Source organism: Bos indicus x Bos taurus, chromosome 1, assembly GCF_003369695.1.
Source record: "Bos indicus x Bos taurus breed Angus x Brahman F1 hybrid chromosome 1, Bos_hybrid_MaternalHap_v2.0, whole genome shotgun sequence".
NCBI lineage: Eukaryota > Metazoa > Chordata > Mammalia > Artiodactyla > Bovidae > Bos > Bos indicus x Bos taurus.
Genome location: NC_040076.1, coordinates 2,748,383 through 2,771,777, shown reverse-complemented (window position 1 = coordinate 2,771,777; position 23,395 = coordinate 2,748,383). Strand labels below are relative to the sequence as shown.

General features: G+C 47.1%; 1 protein-coding gene across 8 annotated transcripts in view; it reads left to right on the top strand.

The window, feature by feature from the left end:
- The window catches only part of EVA1C (eva-1 homolog C), a 121,791-nt gene that overhangs the window by 83,900 nt on the left and 14,496 nt on the right, over nucleotides 1–23,395 (top strand). For 6 of the 8 annotated variants that reach the window (XM_027537792.1, XM_027537965.1, XM_027538225.1 and 3 more), the window contains 3 exons: nucleotides 4,985–5,065; nucleotides 6,776–6,865; nucleotides 17,823–18,842. In XM_027537792.1, coding sequence (XP_027393593.1) covers nucleotides 4,985–5,065; nucleotides 6,776–6,865; nucleotides 17,823–18,199 — 548 coding nt within the window. In that variant the 3' untranslated portion in view covers nucleotides 18,200–18,842. Of the gene's footprint in view, nucleotides 1–4,984; nucleotides 5,066–6,775; nucleotides 6,866–17,822; nucleotides 18,843–23,395 lie in introns of those variants that run through there. The other 2 variants (XM_027538056.1, XM_027538140.1) reach the window with 2 other exon arrangements.

Genomic DNA, 23,395 nt, shown 5'->3' with positions numbered 1-23,395 from the left:
AGAAAGAGGAACATCCTGCATCCCTGCCCTGACAGTTTCTGAGAGGGACAGGAAACATGCAGACCTCATGAGGAGTCTGCGGCTCCTCCCAGGAGGTGGGCACCAAGAGGATGTGGGGACAAGAAGGATGGTGGTGCCAGAATGCGGGGTACCTCCTTCAGTAGGTGCTGGCATTGGGGGACAGGAGGGATAGAAAGTGCTGGGACTGAGGACAGGAGGAATGGGTGGTGCAGGTTTGGGACAGGCAGGATGAGGGGATGCCAGGATTCGGAGATGCCTGTGCAATGTGGGTGCCTAGTGAAAAACAACAGCAGTAAAGCAGAGGTCTCTTTTGTCTCTGATGTGAAAAATTACTTGGGGCTCTCATTTCAACCCGTGGAGGCTTCTTTATTAAAGCTGCTCTGGTCCAGGCTTGACACAGACTCATTCAGGGAGAAAATAAATTCGGGAAGGGGGCCTGCCTAAATTTAGCAAACCATTGGAGCCCATTAGAATCATCATCTCTGGTTTTATGTAACAGACTTGAGAGGGACGATCTGAGTGGGAATCGCTTTGTGTCTTGGTGGTGGTGGTTGTTCAGTCACTCAGTCGTGTCCGGCTCTTTGGGACCCCGTGGACTGTAGCCCGCCAGGCCTCCCTGTCCTTCACCATCTCCAGAGCTTGCTCACACTCACTGGGTTGGTGATGCCATCCAACCGTCTCATCCTCTCCTTTATCCAGTTGCCAGAGGCTGAATGTCCCCGTGTCACAGAAGAGAGCAAGGGCATGTATGAGTGAGACTAGGAATTGAAGCGTCACTCTTGACTAGGTGATCGTGCGTCTCTGAGCCCCAGTTTCCCATCTGCAGGGATGGGGGTGTTACACATCTTCGCTAAGAGGACTGCACGAGAGGCGTGATTTAAATGCTGAGCACAGGAGCCCACGCTCAGTGGGAGCTCCATGAAAAGTGGTTTGCTGGCTCCCCCAGTCGTTCAGACAGTAAAGACTTCACCTGCAATACAGGAAACCCAGGTTTGATCCCTGGGTCTGGAAGATCCCCTGGAGGAGGGCATGGCAACTCAGTCCAGTATTCTTGCCTGGAGAATTCCATGGGCGGAGGAGCCCGGTGGGCTGCAGTCCAAGGGGTCACAAAGAGTCAGACAGGACTGAGCAACTAACACTTTTCACCTCAAATGGAGATGGGTTTGTGGGGTGGTAGTAATTCACACCCAGCGTCTGTCCTTATTCTGAATCAGTTTGAAACAGGACATACGAGAATCTGACAGGTGTGTTCATAACTGTTGTTATTTTAAAGGTCCGAAAAGATTCTCCCACCGTGAGAGCCATTTTCCAGCAGTAAATGGGCAAGTTCCCTGTAGCTATAGCATGTGGAAAAGTGAAAGTCGCTCAGTCATGTCCGAGTCTTGTGAGCCCATAGACTATACAGTCCATGAAGTTCTCCAGGCTAGAATACTGGAGTGGGTGGCCTTTCCCTTCTCCAGGGGATCTTCCCAACCCAGGGATCGTACCCAGGTCTCCCACATCACAAGCGGATTCTTTACCAGCTGAGCCACAAGGGAAGCCCAATCTATAGCATACACAGGCAATTCACGTTTTATTCTGCAAAACTCATCCCACAATGTCCTTCATTTCTGAGCAGTCCGTCTTTCCTGCATTGAAAAGCCTCTGGCATTTTCAGGGATCCCAGCTCTCCTCCTACTGTATCTTGAGAACAAGCCAAGAGATGAGACATGGGAAAGAAGCACCACTCCTGCAGAGAAAGCTCACGCCTGCCGAGGGATCAGGGTGCAGAAGTGATGGAGAGCCTGTTTCATCAGAAAGCACCCGGGGCAGCACAGCTCAGCTCTCCGGGGTACCACCAGGGGTCCTGGGACCAGCAGTGGGCTTGTTGGCCAAGGGGCATTCCTGGGGAAGGGCTGGGCAGTGTCCACCACCTCCAGTAATGTCACCGTGCCGCCCTGAAAAGTGACCCCTGCTGCTGACGCTCACAAAGGCACCAGGGCCTCCTGCTCGTGGAATATTCACAATGTAGGAACGTCCTGGGACATCCCCCGGAAGACTTCTGTTAAGCACGTTGAGAAAGGAAATGAGGTTTTCTTGCTGCTAGAAATGTCTTACCAGCGCTTTTGCAAAAAAAAAAAAAAGTCAGCACAGTTGAACTTGCCCAGTTTGTATTGGCTTCATTTCTATTTCCTGTTGCCACTTCTCCCAGATCCCAGCTGGGCTGAAGAACAAATAAAAATAAACAGTTTTCTGCAGCAAAAACACTTGGCTCCCTCTCCCTTCTCCCAGCTGGGCTGCAGTGCGGGGGTCTTCAGAACTCGTGCTTTGCCCTCCTGTTTTGACTCCTGCCACCATCACGTCTGCCTTGCCTGGAGGGTCTTGAGATCTGGATAGTTTATTCTTAGGGTCAATTTGGCAGACTCTTGAACCATCTTCCATAGGAGTCTATTACACTGCCCTCTCTCTTTATCTTTTGGTAATCCTTTCTAACAATACAGAGAGCTGCCATTCTAGCACAGAGCCTTCGAATTCTCTGTAGGCTTATTAAGAAAGAGATGAGTTAAGAGCTGTGGGCAGAAAGCAGAATTGCAGCTGGGAGAGGTCAGTGGTGGGTTTTGAGTTAGTTCCATTCATTTTGTTTCACTGTATCTCAGGGAAGTTGATGTTCAGCATTAATGCTCTTGAGGTGTGATTTACATACCTTAAAATTCACCCAGTTCATGTAGAAACAATTCAGTGATTTCTGGTAAACATTCAGAGCTTTTCAGCCTTAACCAGGCTTCCCAGATGGCTCAGTGGTAAAGAATTCGCCTGCCAAGGTAGGAGACCCCTGGGTCAGAAAGATCCCACAAAGAAGGAAATGACAACCCACTCCAGCATTCTTACCTGGGAAATCCCATGGACGGAGGGGCCTGGGGCCACAAAGAGTCGGACACGTCTGAGCATTTACACAAGTGCAGCTTTCACCACACTCCAATTTTAAAACATCTCCATGATCCCCCAAAGTTCCCTCGTGGGCACATGTGGTCAGTCCCATCCCCACCTTGGTCTTGTGTATGCTCAGTCGCTCAGTCCTGTCCTACTCTTTTGCAACTCCCTGGCCTGTAGCTCGCCAGGCTCTTTTGTCCATGAGATTCTCCAGGCAAGAATACTGGAGTGGGTTGCCATTTCCTCCTCCAGGAGATCTTCCCGACCCGGGGATGGAGCCTGTGTTTTCCTTGTCTCCTGCAGTACAGGCAGATTCTTACCACTGAGTCAATGGGAACTACTAATTTACTTTTTGTCTCTATACACTTGACTTTATCTGGAGACTTTATATGAATGGAATCATACCGTATGTGGTCTTGTGTCTGGCTTCTTTCACTGAGCGTAATGTTTTTGAGGTTTATCCATGTTTTAGCAGTCGGCCTCTGTATCTGTGGGTTCCACATCCATGGATTCAACCAACCACAGAACTGAACATATTTGAAAAAAAATTCCTGGAAATTCCAAAAAGCAAAACTTGAATTTACTCCACATTGACAACTATTTACAATAATACATTTACATTGTATTTGTGACTATTTACATTGTATTAACTATTATCAACATTCAGAAAACTAAGATCATGGCCATCTGGTCCCATCACTTCATGGAAAATAGATGGGGAAACAGTGGAAACAGTGTCAGACTTTATTTTTAGGGGCTCCAAAATCACTGCAGATGGTGATTGCAGCCATAAAATTAAAAGACGCTTACTCCTTGGAAGGAAAGTTATGACCAACCTAGACAGCATATTAAAAAGCAGAGACATTACTTTGCCAACAAAGGTCCATCTAGCCTTGACTAGTCAAGGCTATGGTTTTTCCAGTGGTCATGTATGGATGTGAGAGTTGGACTGTGAAGAAAGCTGAGCACTGAAGAATTGATGCTTTTGAACTGTGGTGTTGGAGAAGACTCTTGAGAGTCCCTAGGACTGCAAGGAGATCCAACCAGTCCATTCTAAAGGAGATCAGTCCTGGGTGTTCATTGGAAGGACTGATGCTGAAGCTGAAACTCCAATACTTTGGCCACCTCATGCGAAGAGTTGACTCATTGGAAAAAACCCTGATGTTGGGAGGGATTGGGGACAGGAGAAGAAGAAGGGGACAACAGAGGATGAGATGGCTGGATGGCATTACCGACTTGATGGACGTGAGTTTGGGTGGACTCCGGGAGTTGGTGATGGACAGGGAGGCCTGGCATGCTTCGGGTTCATGGGGTCGCAAAGAGTCGGACACAACTGAGCGACTTCACTTTCACTTATGACTATTTACATTGTATTAAGTATTGTCAGTAACCTAGAGATGGTTTAAAGTATACAATAGGATATTGGGTGGGTTGCATGCAAATCAGATGCCATTTTATATGAGGGAATTGAGTGCCTGTGTGTTCTGGTATCCAAGGTGGGTCTTGGAAGCAAACCAAGAAGACCCCAGTGATTGGATGCCACTCCTTGCTATTGCTAAATATATTCTATTGGATAGATATACCATATCGCTAAGTCTTGTCTGGCTCATTTGTAACCCCTTGGACTATAGCCCACCAGGTTCCTCTGTCCATGGGATTTCCCAGGCGAGAATACTGGAGTGGGTTGCCATTTCCTTCTCCAGGGGATCCTCCCGAAGGCAGGGATCGAACCTGCAGCTCTTACATTTCATTCTTTCCCACTGAGCCACCAGGGTAGCCAACTAAATATTGTTCTATGGGATAGATATACCATATCTTCTTTATTTGTTCTCCATGGTTTTTTTTTTTTTTTTAATACTGCAAGATAGACCTTTCTGGGACATTTGATGATCGTATGGGTACCATTGGTGTATCTGTGTGAGTGTGTTGGACAAGCAGAGTGAATGATATATGTACTGATTAGAAAATTGATCTTTTTAATCTTATCTACAGGACATTTTAAAGATCTGTTTAAGTGTCCAAAGTATCTAAAATATCTCTTTTTGGTTTTCAGTTCCCAAGAATATACTCACCGCAATTGACCCATCAGTTGCTAATCTAAAACCTTCTGTGAAGCAGAAAGATGGCGACTATGGTAATGTTTATGGCTTACTATCAGGATTTCTCGTTAAGTGAAGGTGAACAGCCCCACGTGACCACAGGTGGATGCCCATGGTTAGGATACAAAGGGCCCTCAGGTGTGTGAGCTGCCAGCTCTGAGAATGGCAGAGCTGTGGCAGATGGTTACTCATGGTGGCCAGCCTGTGGTGTTTTGAACTATAAGTAGGGTAAATCCTCCTGTTCCCCTTCATTTCCTAAAGGAAAAAAATCACCTTGAAAAAGGAGATCTGCTCAGAAGTAAATCTGGGGTTCCTCGATTATCTGATGGGCTTGTTGGAAAGACGATCCCATTTGGGAACCTGAAGGGTTAGACCCAGGCTTGGCCTTCAGACCTCCATCCATACATGCCTTTCTGCCTGAGGCTTTCCCTGGGCTTTGGTAAATAAGGGAATGAACATTTTGGGTTTGTCTTGAAAATCAAATCTAGAATGGAATTTAGACTCTTGGGGCTCCTAATAGAAACTACAGAGGCCCCCAAGACAATCTGTATAAGATGTTGTACTTTGTGGGTTGAGAGTTGGTCTTGTGTTACTTGAATTCCATTTATGAAGTCTTTTCCCTCTAAGTATAAAAGTAAAGTATGCTTGATATGGAACGCACAGGAAAATATCAAGAAAACAGAACTCCTCCCTAGTCTCAAAGCCTAGGATGACTACTGTTAATATTCTAGTTCTGCCCCTCCAACTGTCCACCAGGTTCTGCCTCTCTCATCCTCTCTGCTGTTTCTAACAGGGCTCCTACAAGGTTCCCATGAATATCCTGGCCCCCTTGCAGTGGAAACCCTGAAAACCTGAAAACCCTATCTAACATTCCCAGGGGTCCCAAGAGCCCATAAGCTGCCCCATTAGGGGCCTGAAAACCCTATCTAACATTCCCAGGGGTCCCGAGAGCCCATAAGCTGCCCCATTAGGGGCCCCCTAAGCTCCATCGCAGCAACCTAACCAGGCATCTGAAACCAGATCTGCTCTGCATTTTGCTATCATTTCCAAAGACGTTTCCAGCTAACCTCCCTCCATAATTCAAGGCCTTCTTATCTGTGGTCAACAGAGCAGACAGCAGTTCTATAGTTAAGTGGGACATTATTAAATCTCCCAGAGGTATGATGAGTGCCATTGCCTTTAGAATGGAAAAAGAAATGTCTTCCTTTCTGCAGTACAGTGGATGAATGAAGCTGGAACCAACACATTTTAGAATTTCTAAATCCCTTTCATGACTTAATATTTTCAGACTGTCTGCTAAAATGCTCTCTGGCTTGCTGCTGCTGCTGCTGCTAAGTTGTTTCAGTCGTGTCCAATTCTGTGACCCCATAGACGGCAGCCCACCAGGCTCTCCCGTCCCTGGGATTCTCCAGGCAGGAACACTGGAGTGGGTTGCCATTTCCTTCTCCAGTGCATGAAAGTGAAAAGTGAAAGTGAAGTCTCTCAGTCGTGTCCGACTCTTAGCGACCCCATGGACTGCAGCCTACCAGGCTCCTCCGTCCATGGGATTTTCCAGGCAAGAGTTCCAGAGTGGGCTGCCATTGCCTTCTCTGCTTTCTGGCTTAGTCATCTCTAATTTTGTCCACTTATTGGATTTCTGTGACTTTTTATTTATGATGGCAGTCCTGGTTTAGGAACAAAGTGAAAACTAGGAACAGTTGTGATTAATCAGCCTTGCAATTTTTTTTTTTTTTTTTATGAAACAGGCGTAGACCTTGACCCAAGGGAACCGAGGGTTCTGAGGAAAGATGGTGTGATTGTCAGCCACTCGTTGGCAGCATTTGCTTACATTAGAGGTAGGTAATTGAAAACTTCCTAGATGGATTTACTGAATTCTTATTCACAAATGCTCTATTTAATTGTAACACTTGGATGGCTAAAGAAAGCAGGGAACTTCCCTGATGGTCCAGTGGCTAAGACTCTGCACTCCCAGTGCAGGGGGCCTGTTGGATCCCTGGTCAGGGAACTAGATCCCACATGCTGCAACAACAACAAAAAAAGGTCCCGCATGCCTCAACTAAGTAAGACCCAGCACAGCCAAATAAAATATTATAGAAAACAGACTTTAAATTTGACACAGCAACTGCAGTCTTCTACAGTCCAGAAGCACAGAGATCTGAATTTAGGTACTGGTCCCACTGGCGATCAACAAGAGAACCACAAAAGCTTAAGTCACACTCCCCAGCAGCTGGTCTCCAGGGGAATTTTCCGCTTTGCAAAGTAGGAAGCTGAGGAATGCATTTTCCAGCTCGAAAACTTGGGAAGGGCACAGGATTATTGAATTCCACCCTTGGCTGGAAGAACACTGAGCCGAAAGATGACTTAACAAAACAGGTCGTGGTCTGTGGAGGCAGAGACCCTTTCTGAGTCACCAGCGTTACTGCTTGCGGTTGCCAGGGTTTCCCTGGATAATCTTCCCCTCAAGGATCAATCAGACTCCATCCTCCCTAATTAGCGGAGCCTGAATGGCTCTTCTTCGAGGGAATGGTGCACACCGTCTTTCCTCATCAGCCTCTCTGCTAACCTCTGGATGGGCCGTATTTTGGAATGTTGACTGCAAGTTTCGGCAATGCCTGCCTGACTCTGTTCAGGGAGCCAAAACTTCCGAAGACTTTTGTGAAATACGTGGTAACAGAATGCATTATGGCATGACTTATTCGAGCCCTTGCCAGACCTGGGGCTATTTGGAGTACGCCTTCCATAGAGGATAAGAAAGGCTTGAGGAAACACCTCAATCCAGGAGCTGGTATTCCGGCTTGGGACCTTCTTACCAATATTCTCCCTGTGTGGTGGTTGTGTGGTTGTTGAGAATCCTCTCCTTTCTAACCACCATCCCACTTCTGTTCCTGATAATTGTCAAACTTAAGCGATGTAAGGGATTTTATTGTTGGAAATATCCCATATTTTCAGAGTCCTTAGAGAGCCCCTTGGTGGAAAGGCAACATGGAAATGCTTCACACAGAGAAGTGGTGACAAGGCTTGTGTGCTGTGGCCACTCTCGGCTGTGCCATTCTCCTCAATAACTGTCTTGTTCAGCTCAGGCGGCCTTAACAAGAGACTGTGGACTGGGTGACTTAAACAACAGAAATGTATTTTCTTCCTGGCTTGAAGGCCATGATTAAGGTTCCAGCAGGCTTGGTGCCTAGTGAGGGCTGTCTTCATGGCTTGTAGACAGCCTTCCCCGTATCCTCACACAGCAGGGAGGGAAAGAGAGAAAGAAAACACTAGATGTCTCTTCTTTTTTTTTTAACTGAACTACAGTTGATTTAATGTATTGTGTTAATTTCTGCTGTAATCAAAGTGATTTAGTTATACATATATTAATATACGTACTCGTTCTTTTTCATGTTCATTTCCATTATGGTTTATCACAAGCTATAGTAGTGTAATTAATGTAGTTCCCTGTGCTATACACTATGATCTTGTTTATCCATCCTATATATAATAGTTTGCATTTGCTAATCCCAAACTCCCAGTCAAACCCTCCCCCACCCTTCCCCTCCCCCTTGGCAACCACAGGCCCATTCTCTATGTCTGTGAGTCTGTTCTGTAGATAAGTTCATTTGTGTCATATTTTAGATTCCATTTGGTGTCTCTTCTTATAAGGACACTAATCCTGTTGGATCAGGGCCCCACCCGTATGACCCCATTGAAACTTAATTACCTCCTTATAGGTTCTGTCTCCAAATATAGTCACACTGGGGGTTAAGGTTTCAGTGCATGAATTTCAGAGGTTACAATAAGTAGTAATGACCCTCAGTGAGGGACTCATCCTCTCTTCTGCACACAAGGAAGCTGAGACTCAGAGGACTTGATCCATGTGCCTGAGGACACTGAGTGGCTAGCAGCAGGGCAGGATCTGACTCAACAGATACAAAACCTGCCCTCCAGCTTCTCCAAGAGAGACATGTGCCCTTCAGAATTTTGAAGGATGGAAACCTAATATCCTTGAGAGGTCTGAATTAGCTTCTCTCCATCCCTATCTCTCCTCTTGCACACTTATTACTCCAAGGAGTCATTTTTGCTGTTGTTCAGTTGCTCAGTCGTGTCCAACTCTTTGCGACCCCATGGACTGCAGTACACCAGGCTTCCCTGTCCTTCGCCATCTCCTGGAGTTTGCTCAAACTCATGTCCATTGAGTCAGTGATGTTATCTAACCATCTCATCCTCTGCTGCCCCCTTCTCCTTTTGCCCTCGATCTTTCGAAGTATCAGGGTCTTTTCCAATGAGTCAGCTCTTTGCATCAGGTGGCCAGAGTATCGGAGCTTCAGCTTCAGCTTCAGCATCAGCATCAGAAGTCATTGGAGAGATTTACTTATTAGGCACCCATCTTTTCACTAGACATTAAGGTTTCAACTGCAGATGTTTGTCATCCTCATCATTGCCATATCCTAGTGATTGAGACAGAGCTGGCACCGAGTAGATGCACAGTTAACAGTTAATTAATGACCAGATGGTGAGTCCTCCTCTGGTCTCATGAGCTATCCTGTACCTTATCAACACTGGTATTTGCTATTTGTAAGTATCCAATTTTTAAGGAATGTACAGACTCGGTGGATTATTGGGTTTTATCAAGGGATGCTTAGGCACGTTCTAAGGCCAAGCCAAAATTTCATGTTAAAGAGAAAGAGACTCTGAATGTGCTGTGTCAGGTGTTAATGAAATGGAGCTGCCACTAGAAGTTCATTCATCAAATCACAGAGGCTCACAAAAACCTTAGGGGGACAGGGGCCCCTGCCTGTGAATTTCCTGGGCATGTTACTCTCTGGGTGGTTCTTCTGAATGGTCCCCAGCTCACAGCATCCTCCTCACTGGTTAGGCCAGCACATTGCAGTGAAGGGCAGGACCTTAGGCTGAGCCGTTTCAACACGAGCATCTCATGATGAGAGTATCACCATCAGCATCACTAGAAAGTGGTGCCTCAGCCAGCTCTCAGTGGCATCTTCATCCTCCATGTAGGGATGTGATCAGAAGGCTGGTCTGGGCTCCCTGGACACCCACTGAGAGGAGGAGGCCCTCCTACTGGAGAGGTCCCAACAGAAGCTACCAAGAGTGAGCTGGGAGGATTCTGGCAAAATCACCGAATAGACGATGGACTGAGCAAATCAAAAGGACACGTCCTCAGGTCAGGCTACGGATAGCTTGGCCACACTAGTGCCTCCGAGTGCACGTGGGAGACCGACAGACTAGAACCCAGAGTCAAGGGGCTTATCCCGGGACGTGGAGACGCAGAGGCTGGTGGAATGGACACAGAAATATCCAAGGGTTCCCGATGAACGATTTCTCTTTGAGCCATTTAAATGGTCTGTGAGACATCTTCATAGGAGTGTTTGAATTTGTGTGTGCTCAATCGCTCAGTCATGTCCAACTCTCTGTGACCCCACAGACTACACTAGGTTCTTCTGTCTGTGGAATTTGCCAGGCAAGAATACTGGAGTGGGTTGCCATTCCCTTCTCCAGGGGCTCTTCCTGACCCAAGGATCAAACCCACGTCTCCTGTGTCTCCTGCACTGGCAGGCAGATTCTTTACCACGGTGCCCCTGGGGAAGCCCACGTTTGAATTTACCCTCTTCTCAATAATATAGACATATTTATTGAATTCATTCTAGAATTTAGATCATGGGTCTGAAGAAGCTCTTAGAAAATTTTTGAAGTTAGGGAAATGGAAAGGGATGGATGTGTGTCTCTCTCTCTCTCTGTGAGTATATGTGTGTGAGTCTGTGTGTGTATGAATGTGTGTGTGTGTGTTGGAGATTTGGGGAAGTGACTTTGTTAGCTGGCTCAGCTGAAGATTGTGTCAAAGGATATTTATTTAGTCTTGCTCAGAACTTGATGTCTTCCATTCCATCTAGTGAGCATTTTATTAATATTTCCTGCCCTTTGCAGCCTAGTATTTCTGGTCCTGCCTTGGGCTCGGGCCTGTGTGTGTCCTCGGCCTCTGCAGAGCTCACTGTGGACTTTCGGGGTGCGTGGGGGTAACTGGGGTCATGGATGAGAATGCAGCATTTCTCCTGCATTGGGAGGGCGTCATTGTTTCATGTGAAAGGAGCTCTAGGGTATCAGACAGACCCACAATGAAACAGAAGTATCATAACACATTCCAAAGTTGGAGTTACATGATCCCCTGTCAGGGAGAAGGATGGGAAATCAGCACCGCCTTGTCACGGAGGTGTGGGTTCTGAAGTGTTCCCACGGGCTCTAATCTTTGCTTCCATGACAGAAAGTTACTATCACATCCCTAAGTGCTGTCAGATCAGGCCCAGCAGGCCTTGTTTTTTCACCTGATGGTAGCAGGGCCCCTCAGGATGGAACTCTTGCCCAGTCTCTTGGTGTCTTTTTTAGATACAGTACGTTTGAGCTGGAGCTGTGTTGGCTTCAGACCAGAGTTCTAAGAGTCAAGGGACCTTAAAGGCCACAGGCCACCTTGGTGAGACTCCCCAGGGCTTGCTACCACTGATGAAATTCAAGTCATTCACTGGACCTGCGAGGAACTAAGGCCAAATGAGAGTAAGACTGACAATAGCACAGTGTGAGGATTCTGTTTAACAAGGAGTCTAATGCCTTTATTTTAACAGAATATATAATAGGAAAGGTGAAAGGTCATTGCTGACCCACAAAAAGACACCGGGATTCTTGGTCTCTGGAGGAGAAGAATTCAATCCGGGGCCAGAGACGAGGCTTGATTGCTCAGAGCTTTTGTATGATAAAGTTTTATTAAAGTATAAAGGAGATAAAGAAAGCTTCTGACATAGGCATCAGAAGGGGGCAGAAAGAGTACCCCCCTGCTAGTTTTTAGCTGGATGTTATATAGTCACTAGCAGTCTGTTTATGAAAAAAAGGAATGGCTTAAAACTCAGAATGGCACCAGGCCCCTCATCCATAAGATATATTTTGGGATAATCTTGGCACCAGACGACTCATCCCGGGCCATAAAATGAATGACTTGAATCTTGTAGAAGGGAGATTATCATACAAATAGTTTCATTTACATAGATTAGGAGAACAATGTCTGAGTATAACATACTGGTTTGTCAAGTAGGTTCTGAGCCATTAGGCGAACCGACTTGAAGACAGAGTCTGGGGTAAATGCATAGCACATTAGCATAGCTTAAGACAAACATTTCATAAGAAAAAGGCATTGGTTAACTCAAGGTTTGAGAATAGTTAACTTCAGGTGGAACCAGGTGTCATTATGGCAACACAGTATTTTAAGAGAAACCTCCTTTTAAAATTTGTATAGAGAAGGGGGGAAAAATATACGTGTATATATGTGTGTGTGTGTGTGTGTGTGTATATATATCTCACTAGTTTGTTTCCTCCTGCCGCTTAAGAGAGATAAACATGTCTGACACTTGCAGCCCATTTCCTCCATTTGGAGACCCCGGCCTTCCTAGCTGTTACCTCCCAAAGGGTTTCCCTGGTAGCGCTAGTGGTAAAGAACCCAGCTCTCAATGCAGGAGATTTAAGAGATGTGGGTTCTTAGATCTCCCAGGAGCCAGGGTTGGGAAGGTCTCCTGGAGGAGGGCATGGCAACCCACCCCATGGGTATTCTCTCCTGGAGCATCCCGTGGACAGAGGAGCCTACGGCCCATTGGGTCACAAAGAGTCAGACACAACTGAAGCAACTTAGCATGCACACTCATGATAGGCAAAGGGGTCACAAAAGCCTACAGTGGTCCAGTTGATTTTAGAAAACAGACGGCGTCCTCTTAGTGTAAAGCCTGGGGCTCTGGAGAGAGCTCTGACCCGAGGTTGGGTCCCAGCTGGGTGGTGGCTTTGGACAAGTGAGAACCGGAGGAACTGGGCCAGTTCCCAGCCATGGCTCCATCAGCTAACACCTGTGATTCTGTGACTGCAGACCAGTTGGCTCAGTTGACTAGGAAACCTCGATTCCAGTTGGCTGGCCCAAGAGTTGCCACGTTTTCCATCTTTGATCATTGGATCTCAGCAGACTTGGTTTAATGGCCTGAAGAGTGATCACTTGGCAGGAGGTTCTTGGGAGCCAGAGGTGCCTAGGGTCTGATGAGTGAGAAGCTCTGGTGGCACCAGAATCCAGATCCCCAGTCCCACCCACCCCTACCCCCCAGAGCAGAGGGAGAGAGGAAGAAAGGCAGCTAACATCATGGAGCCCACGACCCTAGGCCACCAAGCCTAGTGCTGTAGATCCACGGCCACTCCCTTCCAGCACTCAGCAGAAAGCTGTGTCACCCTTACTTAGGACTGGGCACTGGGGACTGGGCGAAGAACAAGGCCGTTCAGCCGCAGTGCTCAGGGAGCTTGCATTCTTTGCGGTGAGAAAGGATAAAATACACTCAGAGACTTAGCGACATTCGAGAGGCTATGAGATCTAATGACAGGGGGACTGAGTCCAGGCTGGGCATGGGGCACAGAGGCCTGGATGAGGAGGGGGAGAAGGAACATTCCAGGCAGAAGGAACGGCGTGTGCAGAAGCACCAAGGTGCCACGTCATCTGGCTCCTGTGAGGGCGGAGAGAGGCCAGTGGCCGCAAAGCGGAAAGCAGGGGCTCAAGCTTTGGAGTTGAACTTGAGGAGGCTGGTTGCACCGGCCAGGTTCTAGCAAGCTTCATAGGTGTGATCAGGGTTTGCTTTTTATCTTATAGGCGGAGAGAGAGGGTTATAGGTTTTAAGTAGGACAAGGATGCGATCTGATGTGCATTTTTTAAAAGATTACAGTTCCAATGGGGAAAATGAATGAGGAGGGCAGGAAAGGAGAGAGGAGAGCAGCTGGGTGCGGGAAAGGTGGAGAAGTGTTATCCTTCCTGTTTTTCAGATAAGTTCACTAGATCCAAAGACACCTTAATGATAGGAAAATACAGGTCATTCACCATCTATATGGTGTCTAATGCCTAATATCAACAATATATGGAACCTGTATGTATACATAGATATACCTAGCGCAGACCCAGTTTTAAAAGTGGGCATGTGACATGAGCCAGCATTTTGACAAGAGAGACTAGGTAAGCATCTGAAGAGATGGATACATAATTGGGGGCCGGGGAAATAAATACAAGTCAAGCCACAGCGAGATACAGTTTTGTACCCATATGATTGGGAAAAAGCTAGAATCCTGTCCATACCTAGTGCTGGAGAAGACGGGGAGTCACGCGATTTCTCAGGCACTGCAGCTGCTCCGGAAGCCACCCTGGCCACATTTCCCCAAAGTCACACATCTTACAACTCATTCAGTTGCCCTCCTAGGTCAGCACCGGGGAGAAACACTTGCACGTGTTGACCCAGGGACATTTGCAGGAGTGGTCGCGGCTCTAAGGCCCACAGAAGGAACCTGGCAGCCCCCGGATGCCCGCCGCCTGGCAACTGCGTGAACGAACCGGTGCCTTCAAGACAGCGGAGTAGCATGCAGCCATATACTGTTGGGTTCAAAGCAAACGCCAAAGCCCAGACACTAAGCTGTAATGTTACACCCTTTTCATAAAGCTGTTAGGAATACATGGAGATGCAGAATGCTGTATTAAAAAGGCAAGCAGGGGAGGAATGACCATGGAATGTAGGTGTAGTTACCTTGATGTGAGGGGAGGCTGGTGGGGGGGGAACCCACAGGTTAGACACAGGTGTTGTTAAGGTCCAGCTCCCACTCAGGGGGCTTATTCACAGCACAGGTGCTGGTAACAGAATTTAAATTGCTTAGTTGAATGAATTAATACAAAGGAAGGCCATATATTGACCCATAAAGAGAATGTGTCATATCCTAAGGCTTCCCTGGTGGCTCTGTGGTAAAGAACCTGCCTACCAAGCAGGAGGTGTGGGTTTGATCCCTGGGTCGGGAAGATCCCCTGGAGAAGGAACTGGCAACCCACTCCAGTATTCTTGCCTGAAGAATCCCCTGGACATAGGAGCCTGAAGGGCTACAGTTCATAGGATCGAGACTAGTCAGACACAATTTAGCTACTAAACAACAACATGGTTAGTTTAATTCTTTAAAAAAGAAATAGGGTTGGGGAAGGAGAGAGAGAGGAAGGAAGGGGAAACAGTAACTAGCCCACCTGTCTGGAGCAGAGGCAGGCCTCTGTCCTGGCCTGAGCTCCTTCTTCGCCCATGAAACCCTTGCTGGAATTATGGTCTTGTGGGCAAGGAGAGAAGGGGGCTGTGGGTGATCACTGTTTCCCAGAAGCTTGACCAGCACGGGGTATTTCTGCCTGGAACTGGCCTGTCCTGAATGGGGCTGGCTGGAAAAGGTCACAAATGGGTGGGAGTCCGTTTGGCCATCGGCAGCAGTCCTTGCAGGCATGGCAGGAGGTGATGTTGTTGGCCTGGCTGTTGGTGGGCTCAAAGTTGACGCTTTCACAGGACAAGGGGAAGTTGAATTATGGCTGCACCGAAAGCCCATATCAGAACCATGAGGACAGGAGGGATTGGAGAAGACAATGATCCAGAGGTTTGGTGGGGCAGTGGCGGGGAGGTGGGGGGCAGGGGGCAGCAGGGACAAGAAAGGAGGAGGATTTGAGGGAAAGGAAGGTGACAGTGGAGTCAGAAGCGACGAGTCCGCTCCCAGCAGAGGCTTTGACATGCAAGGGGAGAAGGAGAAAGGATCTGCCCCTCAGATCAGGGCCTTGGGTCTTAGCATCATTTTCTGTAATATTCTGGCTTAATGGCTTCACAACTGTGTCCCAAATGCCAGCATCTCCCAATCCCAGTTCTACCACCACTCGCAGAAATAGAACACAAAAGATGTGCCTCCAGTCGACCCAATCTTCAAACTATCTTGGCGCTTCCCTGGTGGCTCAGACAGTAAAGAACCTGCCTGCAGTGCAAGAGATGTGGGTTCCATCCCTGGGATGGGAACATACCCCGGAGAAGGGAATAGCATCCCACTCCAGTATTCTTACCTGGAGAATTCCATGGACAGAGGAGCCTGGTGGGCTGCAGTCCACGGGGTTGCAAAGAGTTAGGACTGAGTGACTAACAACACTTCCAGAATCAAAATAACCTTAATTCTTGGGAAAAATATGTTGTTGTTATTTTTATAATGTTTTAATATTTTTATTTAAAATTTACTAGTTTTAATGTTATAATATATTGTCTGCATTGCAGACACAGCTCACTGCCCCTCTCCCCGCCAAAATCAGCTTCGCGTTCAGACTTCTGTGACTTAGGGAGAGTGATGAGACTGTGCTCAGAGGGCTGGTGGCAACAAAGAACATTTGAGGCTGGTGACTTCACCAGTGACTTGAACTGCGAGTGAAGGAAGCCAACCGGGGAAGTTTCACGTTTCACGAAGATAACGTGTCCCACTTAGAGCTCTCCCGTCAGATCACAGGGCCTGGGTTTCTTGACTGGACATGAAACGTAACAGCCGTTGAGATCTGAACCTCCAGTCTGTGTCCCTTGGAAGGACCGAGGCAGCAGAGCCAACAGTCATTATTCAAGTGGAGTGAACAGGGGGCTGTGTGCCTGGAGGAGGATGGTTCTGTGGAGACGTAGGAGCACGTGACAGTGGTTGTAGATGTTCATCTCACAAGCTGCTCACAGCTCAGGAGCTGGGTTCCTGTCCTGGCTCCACCTAAAGAAGCCAACCAAGCTCAGACGGTGGCTCCCCATGCCACCCTCAGTCTGAGTCTCTATGTTGGGGATTCACAAAGTACAGCCCACAGGCTGGTTTTGTAAATAAAGTTTTATTAGAACACAGCCATATCTGTATCATCTTTCATGTTACAACAGCACAGCTGAGAAGTTGCCACACAGATCCTGAGGCCCACGAAGCCTAAAATAGGTCCTATCTGACCCCTTATAGGAAAAAAAATCTATCAGCTCCTGATCTATATTATAGGAAAGTTAACTGGATTGTTACTTCCCCAAATGGGAATGCTAGTACCTCCAGGGATACAGAGCTGAAGAGGAATAGTCCTTTCCACATAGGGCTAGTGTAAGGATTAAACATATATTAGGATTTAGACCAGGGTACATAGTACAAATTAGCATTACTTCTATTCCTATTATACAATCATTTGGATGTTGAACTTTCATTACCAGAACCTTTATTTGTGTTTATTTTTTAATCTGAAAGAAATTAAGCTGTGTAACATTTAATATCTTAGGACTTACACTCATACTTTATATGTAATTCATTTTTCAAAGTTTACTACAATGAATAATAGCTGACAGCTTCTTAAACATTTGTTATGTGTCATTGAGTGTTCTGAGAGCATCATAGAAAGTAACTCAACTTTATGATAGAAAGGGGCTTTGGGCTCCATTTTACAGGTGAAAAAAACTGAGGCAGAGAGAGGTGATGTAATTTGTCAGAAGTCACACAACTAGTGAGTGGCAGGTCTGCATATGAACTCAGGAAGGTTCAGCTTCTCAGGTCCTTTGGTATGTGCCCTCTCATAAACATACATATATTGACTATACATGCTCCAAACTGCTTTTTGTTTGTTTTAATTAGTCGGGGTATATGCTCTTAGGTGTGGATGGTCGCAGAGATTCTGTCCAGGATTGGGATTCTGCGTTACCCTCCTGCCTGGGCACGTAACCACTTCTGTGGGACTTGGGCCTGCTGAGGACCGGCGGCTCCTCTGGGGCACGTAACCACTTCTGTGGGACTTGGGCCTGCTGAGGACTGGCGGCTCCTCTGGGGCACGTAACCACTTCTGTGGGACTTGGGCCTGCTGAGGACTGGCGGCTCCTCTGGGGCACGTAAGCACTTCTGTGGGACTTGGGCCTGCTGAGGACTGGCGGCTCCTCTGGGTCCTGATGCGGTCTCTTGCCTTTGCAGCCCATCCCGAGAGAGCCGCCCTGCTGTTCGTGTCCAGTGTCTGCGTTGGTCTGGCACTCACGTTGTGTGCTTTGGTCATCAGAGTGTCCTGCACCAAGGACTTCCAGGAGCTGCAGCTGGCGAGGGAGCACCTTGTGCCAGGAAGTGACAAGGCCGAGGAGGACAGCCAGGATGAGGAGGGGGAGGAGGACTCCTCTGACTCCGACTTCCCAGGGGAACTGTCTGGGTTTTGCAGGACTACATATCCCGTCTACAGTTCCATAGAGGCTGCAGAGTTGGCAGAAAGGATTGAGCGCAGGGAGCAGATCATCCAGGAAATATGGATGAACAGTGGCTTGGACACTTCACTCCCGAGAAACATGGGCCAGTTCTACTGAGAGCCAGATACATCCTGGTGTGAGCACACTTTCTGAAGAGGGAAGGTTCCCAAAGCCCCTCCAGCTCTGTTCCGCTTGTACCTTCTGTGAAGGAGAATTTGTCATGCCATCCAGTACTGGGGAAGCCAGAAAGTTCTTAAAGGGACATTTCAAACTGTTTACAGCACATCCCAAAATAAATTTGGAGGGAAGAAGTCTTGGTCTTCTATTATTTATCTAAATTCATGTGTATATGCTAACAGAACTAGAGTTCACATTTATCGAGCACTTATAATGCCCAGCACTGTTCTAGCTGCTTTTCATGCACTAAGTTATTTAATACTCATGACAACTTCATGCGATGATGCTATCATTCTCATTTTACAGATGGATGTGTAGAAGATCTCTGTCTATCCATCAAGAAATTATACTAATATTCAAGATGGCAAGCATGAGTTGAGTGACCTCAGGCTCACTGGTGGTATTATGTTTAGAGACAGGGTTGGCAAAAAAAAATTTTAAGTGAAGATAATAAATATTTTAGGCATTTCTCTTCAGATAGTGTCTACCCCCACTACTCACCTCTGCCACTGGAGCTCAAAAGCAACCACAGCTAATACATAATGGATGAACACAGCTGTGTTTCAATAAAACTTTATTTGTGGAAACTGAAATTTGAAATTAATGAAGTTTCACATGTCATATATTCTTAATCAATTATTTTAAAATGTAAAAGCCATTCTTAGCTCATGGACTGTACAAAAACAGGCAGTAGACTGGATTTGGTCTTGATTTTATAAATAAATTATGGTTTACATGGCTCAGTGGTAAAGAATCTGTCTGCCAATGCAGGAGACAATCCATGGGCGGGGGGGAGCGGTCACAAAAGAGTTGGGCACAGTTTAGTGACTAAAACAACAGTGGTTTACAATGGGGCTTCATTCGTGGCTCAAATGGTAAAGAATCTGCCTGCAATGCAGGAAACCCAGTTTTGATCCCTGGGTTGGGAAGATCCCCTGAAGAAGAGAAAGGCTACCCACTCCAGTATTCTGGCCTGGAGAATTCCATGGACAGAGGAGCCTGGCGGGCTACAATCCATCAAGTCACAAAGAGTCGGACAAGACTGAGTGACTAATGAATGAAGCACAAGCTGGAATCAAAACTGCCGGGAGAAATATCAATAACCTCAGATATGCAGATGACACCACCCTTATGGCAGAAAGCAAAGAAGAACAAAAGAGCCTCTTGATGAAAGTGAAAGAGGAGAGTGAAAAAATTGGCTTAAAATTCAACATTCAGAAAACTAAGATCATGGCATCTGGTCCCATCACTTCATGGCAAATAGATGGGGAAACAGTGACTGACTTTATTTTTGGGGGCTTCAAGATCACTGCAGATGGTGATTGCAGCCATGAAATTAAAAAATGCTTACTCCTTGGAAGAAAAGCTATGACCAGCTTAGACAGCATATTAAAAAGCAGAGATGTTACTTTGCCAACAAAAGCCCATTTAGTCAAATCTATGGTTTTTCCAGTAGTCATGTATGGATGTGAGAGTTGGACCATAAAGAAAGCTGAGTGCTGAAGAATTGATGCTTTTGAACTGTGGTGTTGGAGAAGACTTGAAAGTCCCTTGGACTGCAAGGAGATCCAACCAGTACATCCTAAAGGAAATCAATCCTGAATATTCATTGGAAGGACTGATGCTGAAGCTGAAACTCCAATACTTTGGCCACCTGATGCAAAGAACTGACTCCTTGGAAAAGACCCTGATGCTGGGAAAGATTGAAGGCAAGAGGAGAAGGAGACGGCAGAGGATGAGATGGTTGGATGGTATCACCGACTCAGTGGACATGAGTTTGAATAAATTCCAGGAGTTGGTGATGGACAGGGAGGCCTGGCATGCTGCGGTTCACGGAGTCGCAAAGAATCGGACACGACTGAGTGACTGAAGTGAACTGAATTGAACTGAGAACAAGAAAAGAATTTTTTTTCTTTCTTGTCCCAGAGGTACTTAGAGCATAAAAATGATGGTGTCAAATCTTCTCATATGCTGACTACCAACGAGGTCTCCCTCCTTATCGTACTTCATCATCACATCAACCCCGCAAGCAGGTATAAATCGTTGAGGAGGCTGAAGGTTGACAGGTTAAGTAGTGGGGCCAAGTCACATGGTACGAAGTGCTGGAGCTGACTCAGGGGTAAGGTGAGGAGGAAATCCTAGCTGTTCCCTCAGTATCCCAGGTATCAGCAGAGAGGATGGAAGGCATTTCCCTCAGTCCCCAGATCCTGAGGGGGGAAGGCCCCTCTGAGTTACACAGAGGAGGTGGGTGTTGGGGGAAGGGCCCGTCTCTCATCAACCAGCCTAGCTGCCCGTATGGGGGAGCGGCTGCATTTTGCTTTGCTTTGTTTTTTGTTATTCAGTTTGCCTTAGTTCATTCTAGCTGCTATTACAAAAATACCATAGACTGAATGGCTTATAAACAACAGAAATTTATTTCTGTTTTGGAGGCTGAAAGTCCAAGATCAGGGGGCCAGCAAATTCAGTGTCTGGTGAGAGCCTGGCTTCCTGGCTCATAGCTGGCCGTCTTCTTGCTGGGTGCCCACATGGCAGAGGGGGCTGGGAATTCTCTGAGGTCTCCTTTGGTTCCTGCTCAGTTGCTCAGTCATGTCCAACTCTTCATGACCCCATGGACTGTAGCCAGCCAGGCTCCTGTCCATGGGATTTTTCCAGGCAAAAATACTAGAGTGAGTTGCCATTTCCTTCTTCAGGCAATCTTCCTGTCCCACAGATTGATCCTGCGTCTCCTGCATTGGCATGCAGATTCTTTACCACTGAGCCACCCAGGAAGCTGGAGGTCTCCTTTATAAGGGTGCTAGTCTTATCCATGAGGGCTCTGCCATCATGACCTAATCACTTCTCAAAGGTCCCACCTCCAAATACCATCACATTAGGTGTTAGGTTTTAACATGAATTTTAAGGTACACAAACTTTTAGTCTACACCAAAGTTGAAATTCATGTGAAGTAAAATTAACCACTTTAAGGCACGCAGTTCAGTGGCTTTTAATATATTCACAGTGTGGTAGGACCACCACTTCTACCTAATTCTGAAGTGAAGTCGCTCAGTCGTGTACAACTCTTTGCTCCCACCATGGACTGTAGCCTGCCAGGCTCCTCCCATGGGATTTTCCAGGCAAGAATTCTGGAGTGGGTTGCCACTTCCTTCTCCAAAGGATCTTCCTGACCCAGGATCAAAACCAAGTTGCCCACATTGAGACAGACTCTTTACCATCTGAGCCATCAGGGAAGCCTCTTCTACCTAATTCCAAAACACTTTCAATACCAGAAAGTAAAACTCCTGCCCCAGTAAGCAGCCACTCCCCATCCCCTCCTTTCTCCAGCCCCTGGCAACTACCAGTCTGTGTCTGTGCATTTAGTTATTCTGGGTAGTTCATATAAAGGGAATCACACATGTAAATGGAATCTTTGGTCACTGGCTTCCTTCATTTAGCATAATGTCCTCAAGTTCATTTGTGCTATGGCATGAATCAGTACTTCCTTTTTACGGCTGAATAATATTTCACTACATGTATAAACCAGGCTTTCCTCGTGCCTCAGACGAGGAATCTGCAATGCAGGAGACCTGGTTCAATCCCTGAGTTGGGAAGATCCCCTGGAGAAGAGAATGGCTACCCACTCCAGTATTCTTTCCTGGAGAATTCCATGGACAGAGGAGCCTGGCAGGCTACATTCCATGGGGTTGCAAAGAGCAGGACATGACTGAGCAACTAACACTGTCACATATGGAGAGACCACGCTGAGTTCATTAATTCATCCATTTGTAGACATCTGGGTTGCTTCCGCGCTGGGCTCCTGTGAGTAGTGCTGCTGTAAACATTCATGTGTAGCATTGTAATAGCAGTGGGACTACACAGGGACTTCCCCAGCAGTCCAGTGATTAAAAGTCCAACGCCTTCAGTGCAAGGGGTGCAAGTTCAATCCCTAATCGGGAACTAAGATTTCATATACTGCTCACAGTGCAGCCAGAAAAAGAAAAGAGACTACATGTAAAAACACAATTGCAGATACAGTTGACTAGGCATTAGGTGGATTCCATTCAACTAAAGGAACAGGGACTGAAGGTGAGTCAGAGTGACACTCTTGCTTCTGTCAATTTCAGAATGTGCGTCTCTTACACTTACCTGAGAAGGTGGGAGGGTAGGACTCGGTCCACAGAGGTGTCAGATGCACAGGCTAGGGTGGTGTAGGCAGAGGCTGAAACCCCTCAGCACCTCCAGGGACCCGAGTCGTCCATCTATAACATAGGGGATTGGGAGAAGTTGACAGGGCGGGATGACTCGCTTTCAATCTGTCATTAGAGATAAATCTCTTCCAGGTCATAGCAGAGAATGAACATATGGCTCCATTGTTTAAATTCTTCATGAGAATTTTGTTCTAATCAAAGAGAACCCTTGTCCTTTTATTTCCTGAGCTCAGCAAGAGGCACTTCAGTGCTGTCTCGGCTCCCAGAACAGCCTCCCACCACGGTCTCTAGTCCTAATTCCCAAGCAGCATCTTCTCTGGCTCCGTGAACATAACTACCTTCATCTGATGGCTCTGTGAGCCTAAAGAGAACATGCCAGCTGAAGGTTTTTACTTTTTCAGCCAGAGAAAGAGCTGCGCCCACACTGACCTCAGTCTCAAAGCTCTTGTTGAATGCCACAATGGTTCTTCTCTTACCTGTGTCTCCCCCCAACCTCCACGCGCATGCACGTCCTCCCAGGACCCCCAGAGAGGCAGCTGGGAAACAGGCCAGCCAAGGCGAAGAGCAGTCTTTGGCTTGCACAAATGCAGTAAGTTGTTCGTTTGCATTTTCCGAGCCCACGAGAAGAATGCCACGGTCTTCTCAAGGAAGGAGGCTGAGGAGTCCTGCTGAGAATGTTTGGATGGGCACCAAGCCCAGACCAACGCAACTTTGAATCAGGGGTTGCCAATGGAGTGTGGTGGCTGGTGGAAGCTCCCAGGTGGAATTCCGCCCAGAGAGTGCAGGGCACTCATAGACTACTGCTTCTAAGCTTTGTGCAAGTCGGGGCCACTGCCGCCCCACGGTCTCCAGGCGGTGGGGTCCCAGAAGTCCTGTGAAAAGAGGCCAGCTCGGTGGGAAGTTTGCCCATATCACTGCCTCAGTTACTTGCTGCAAAACACTGACTTTGAAA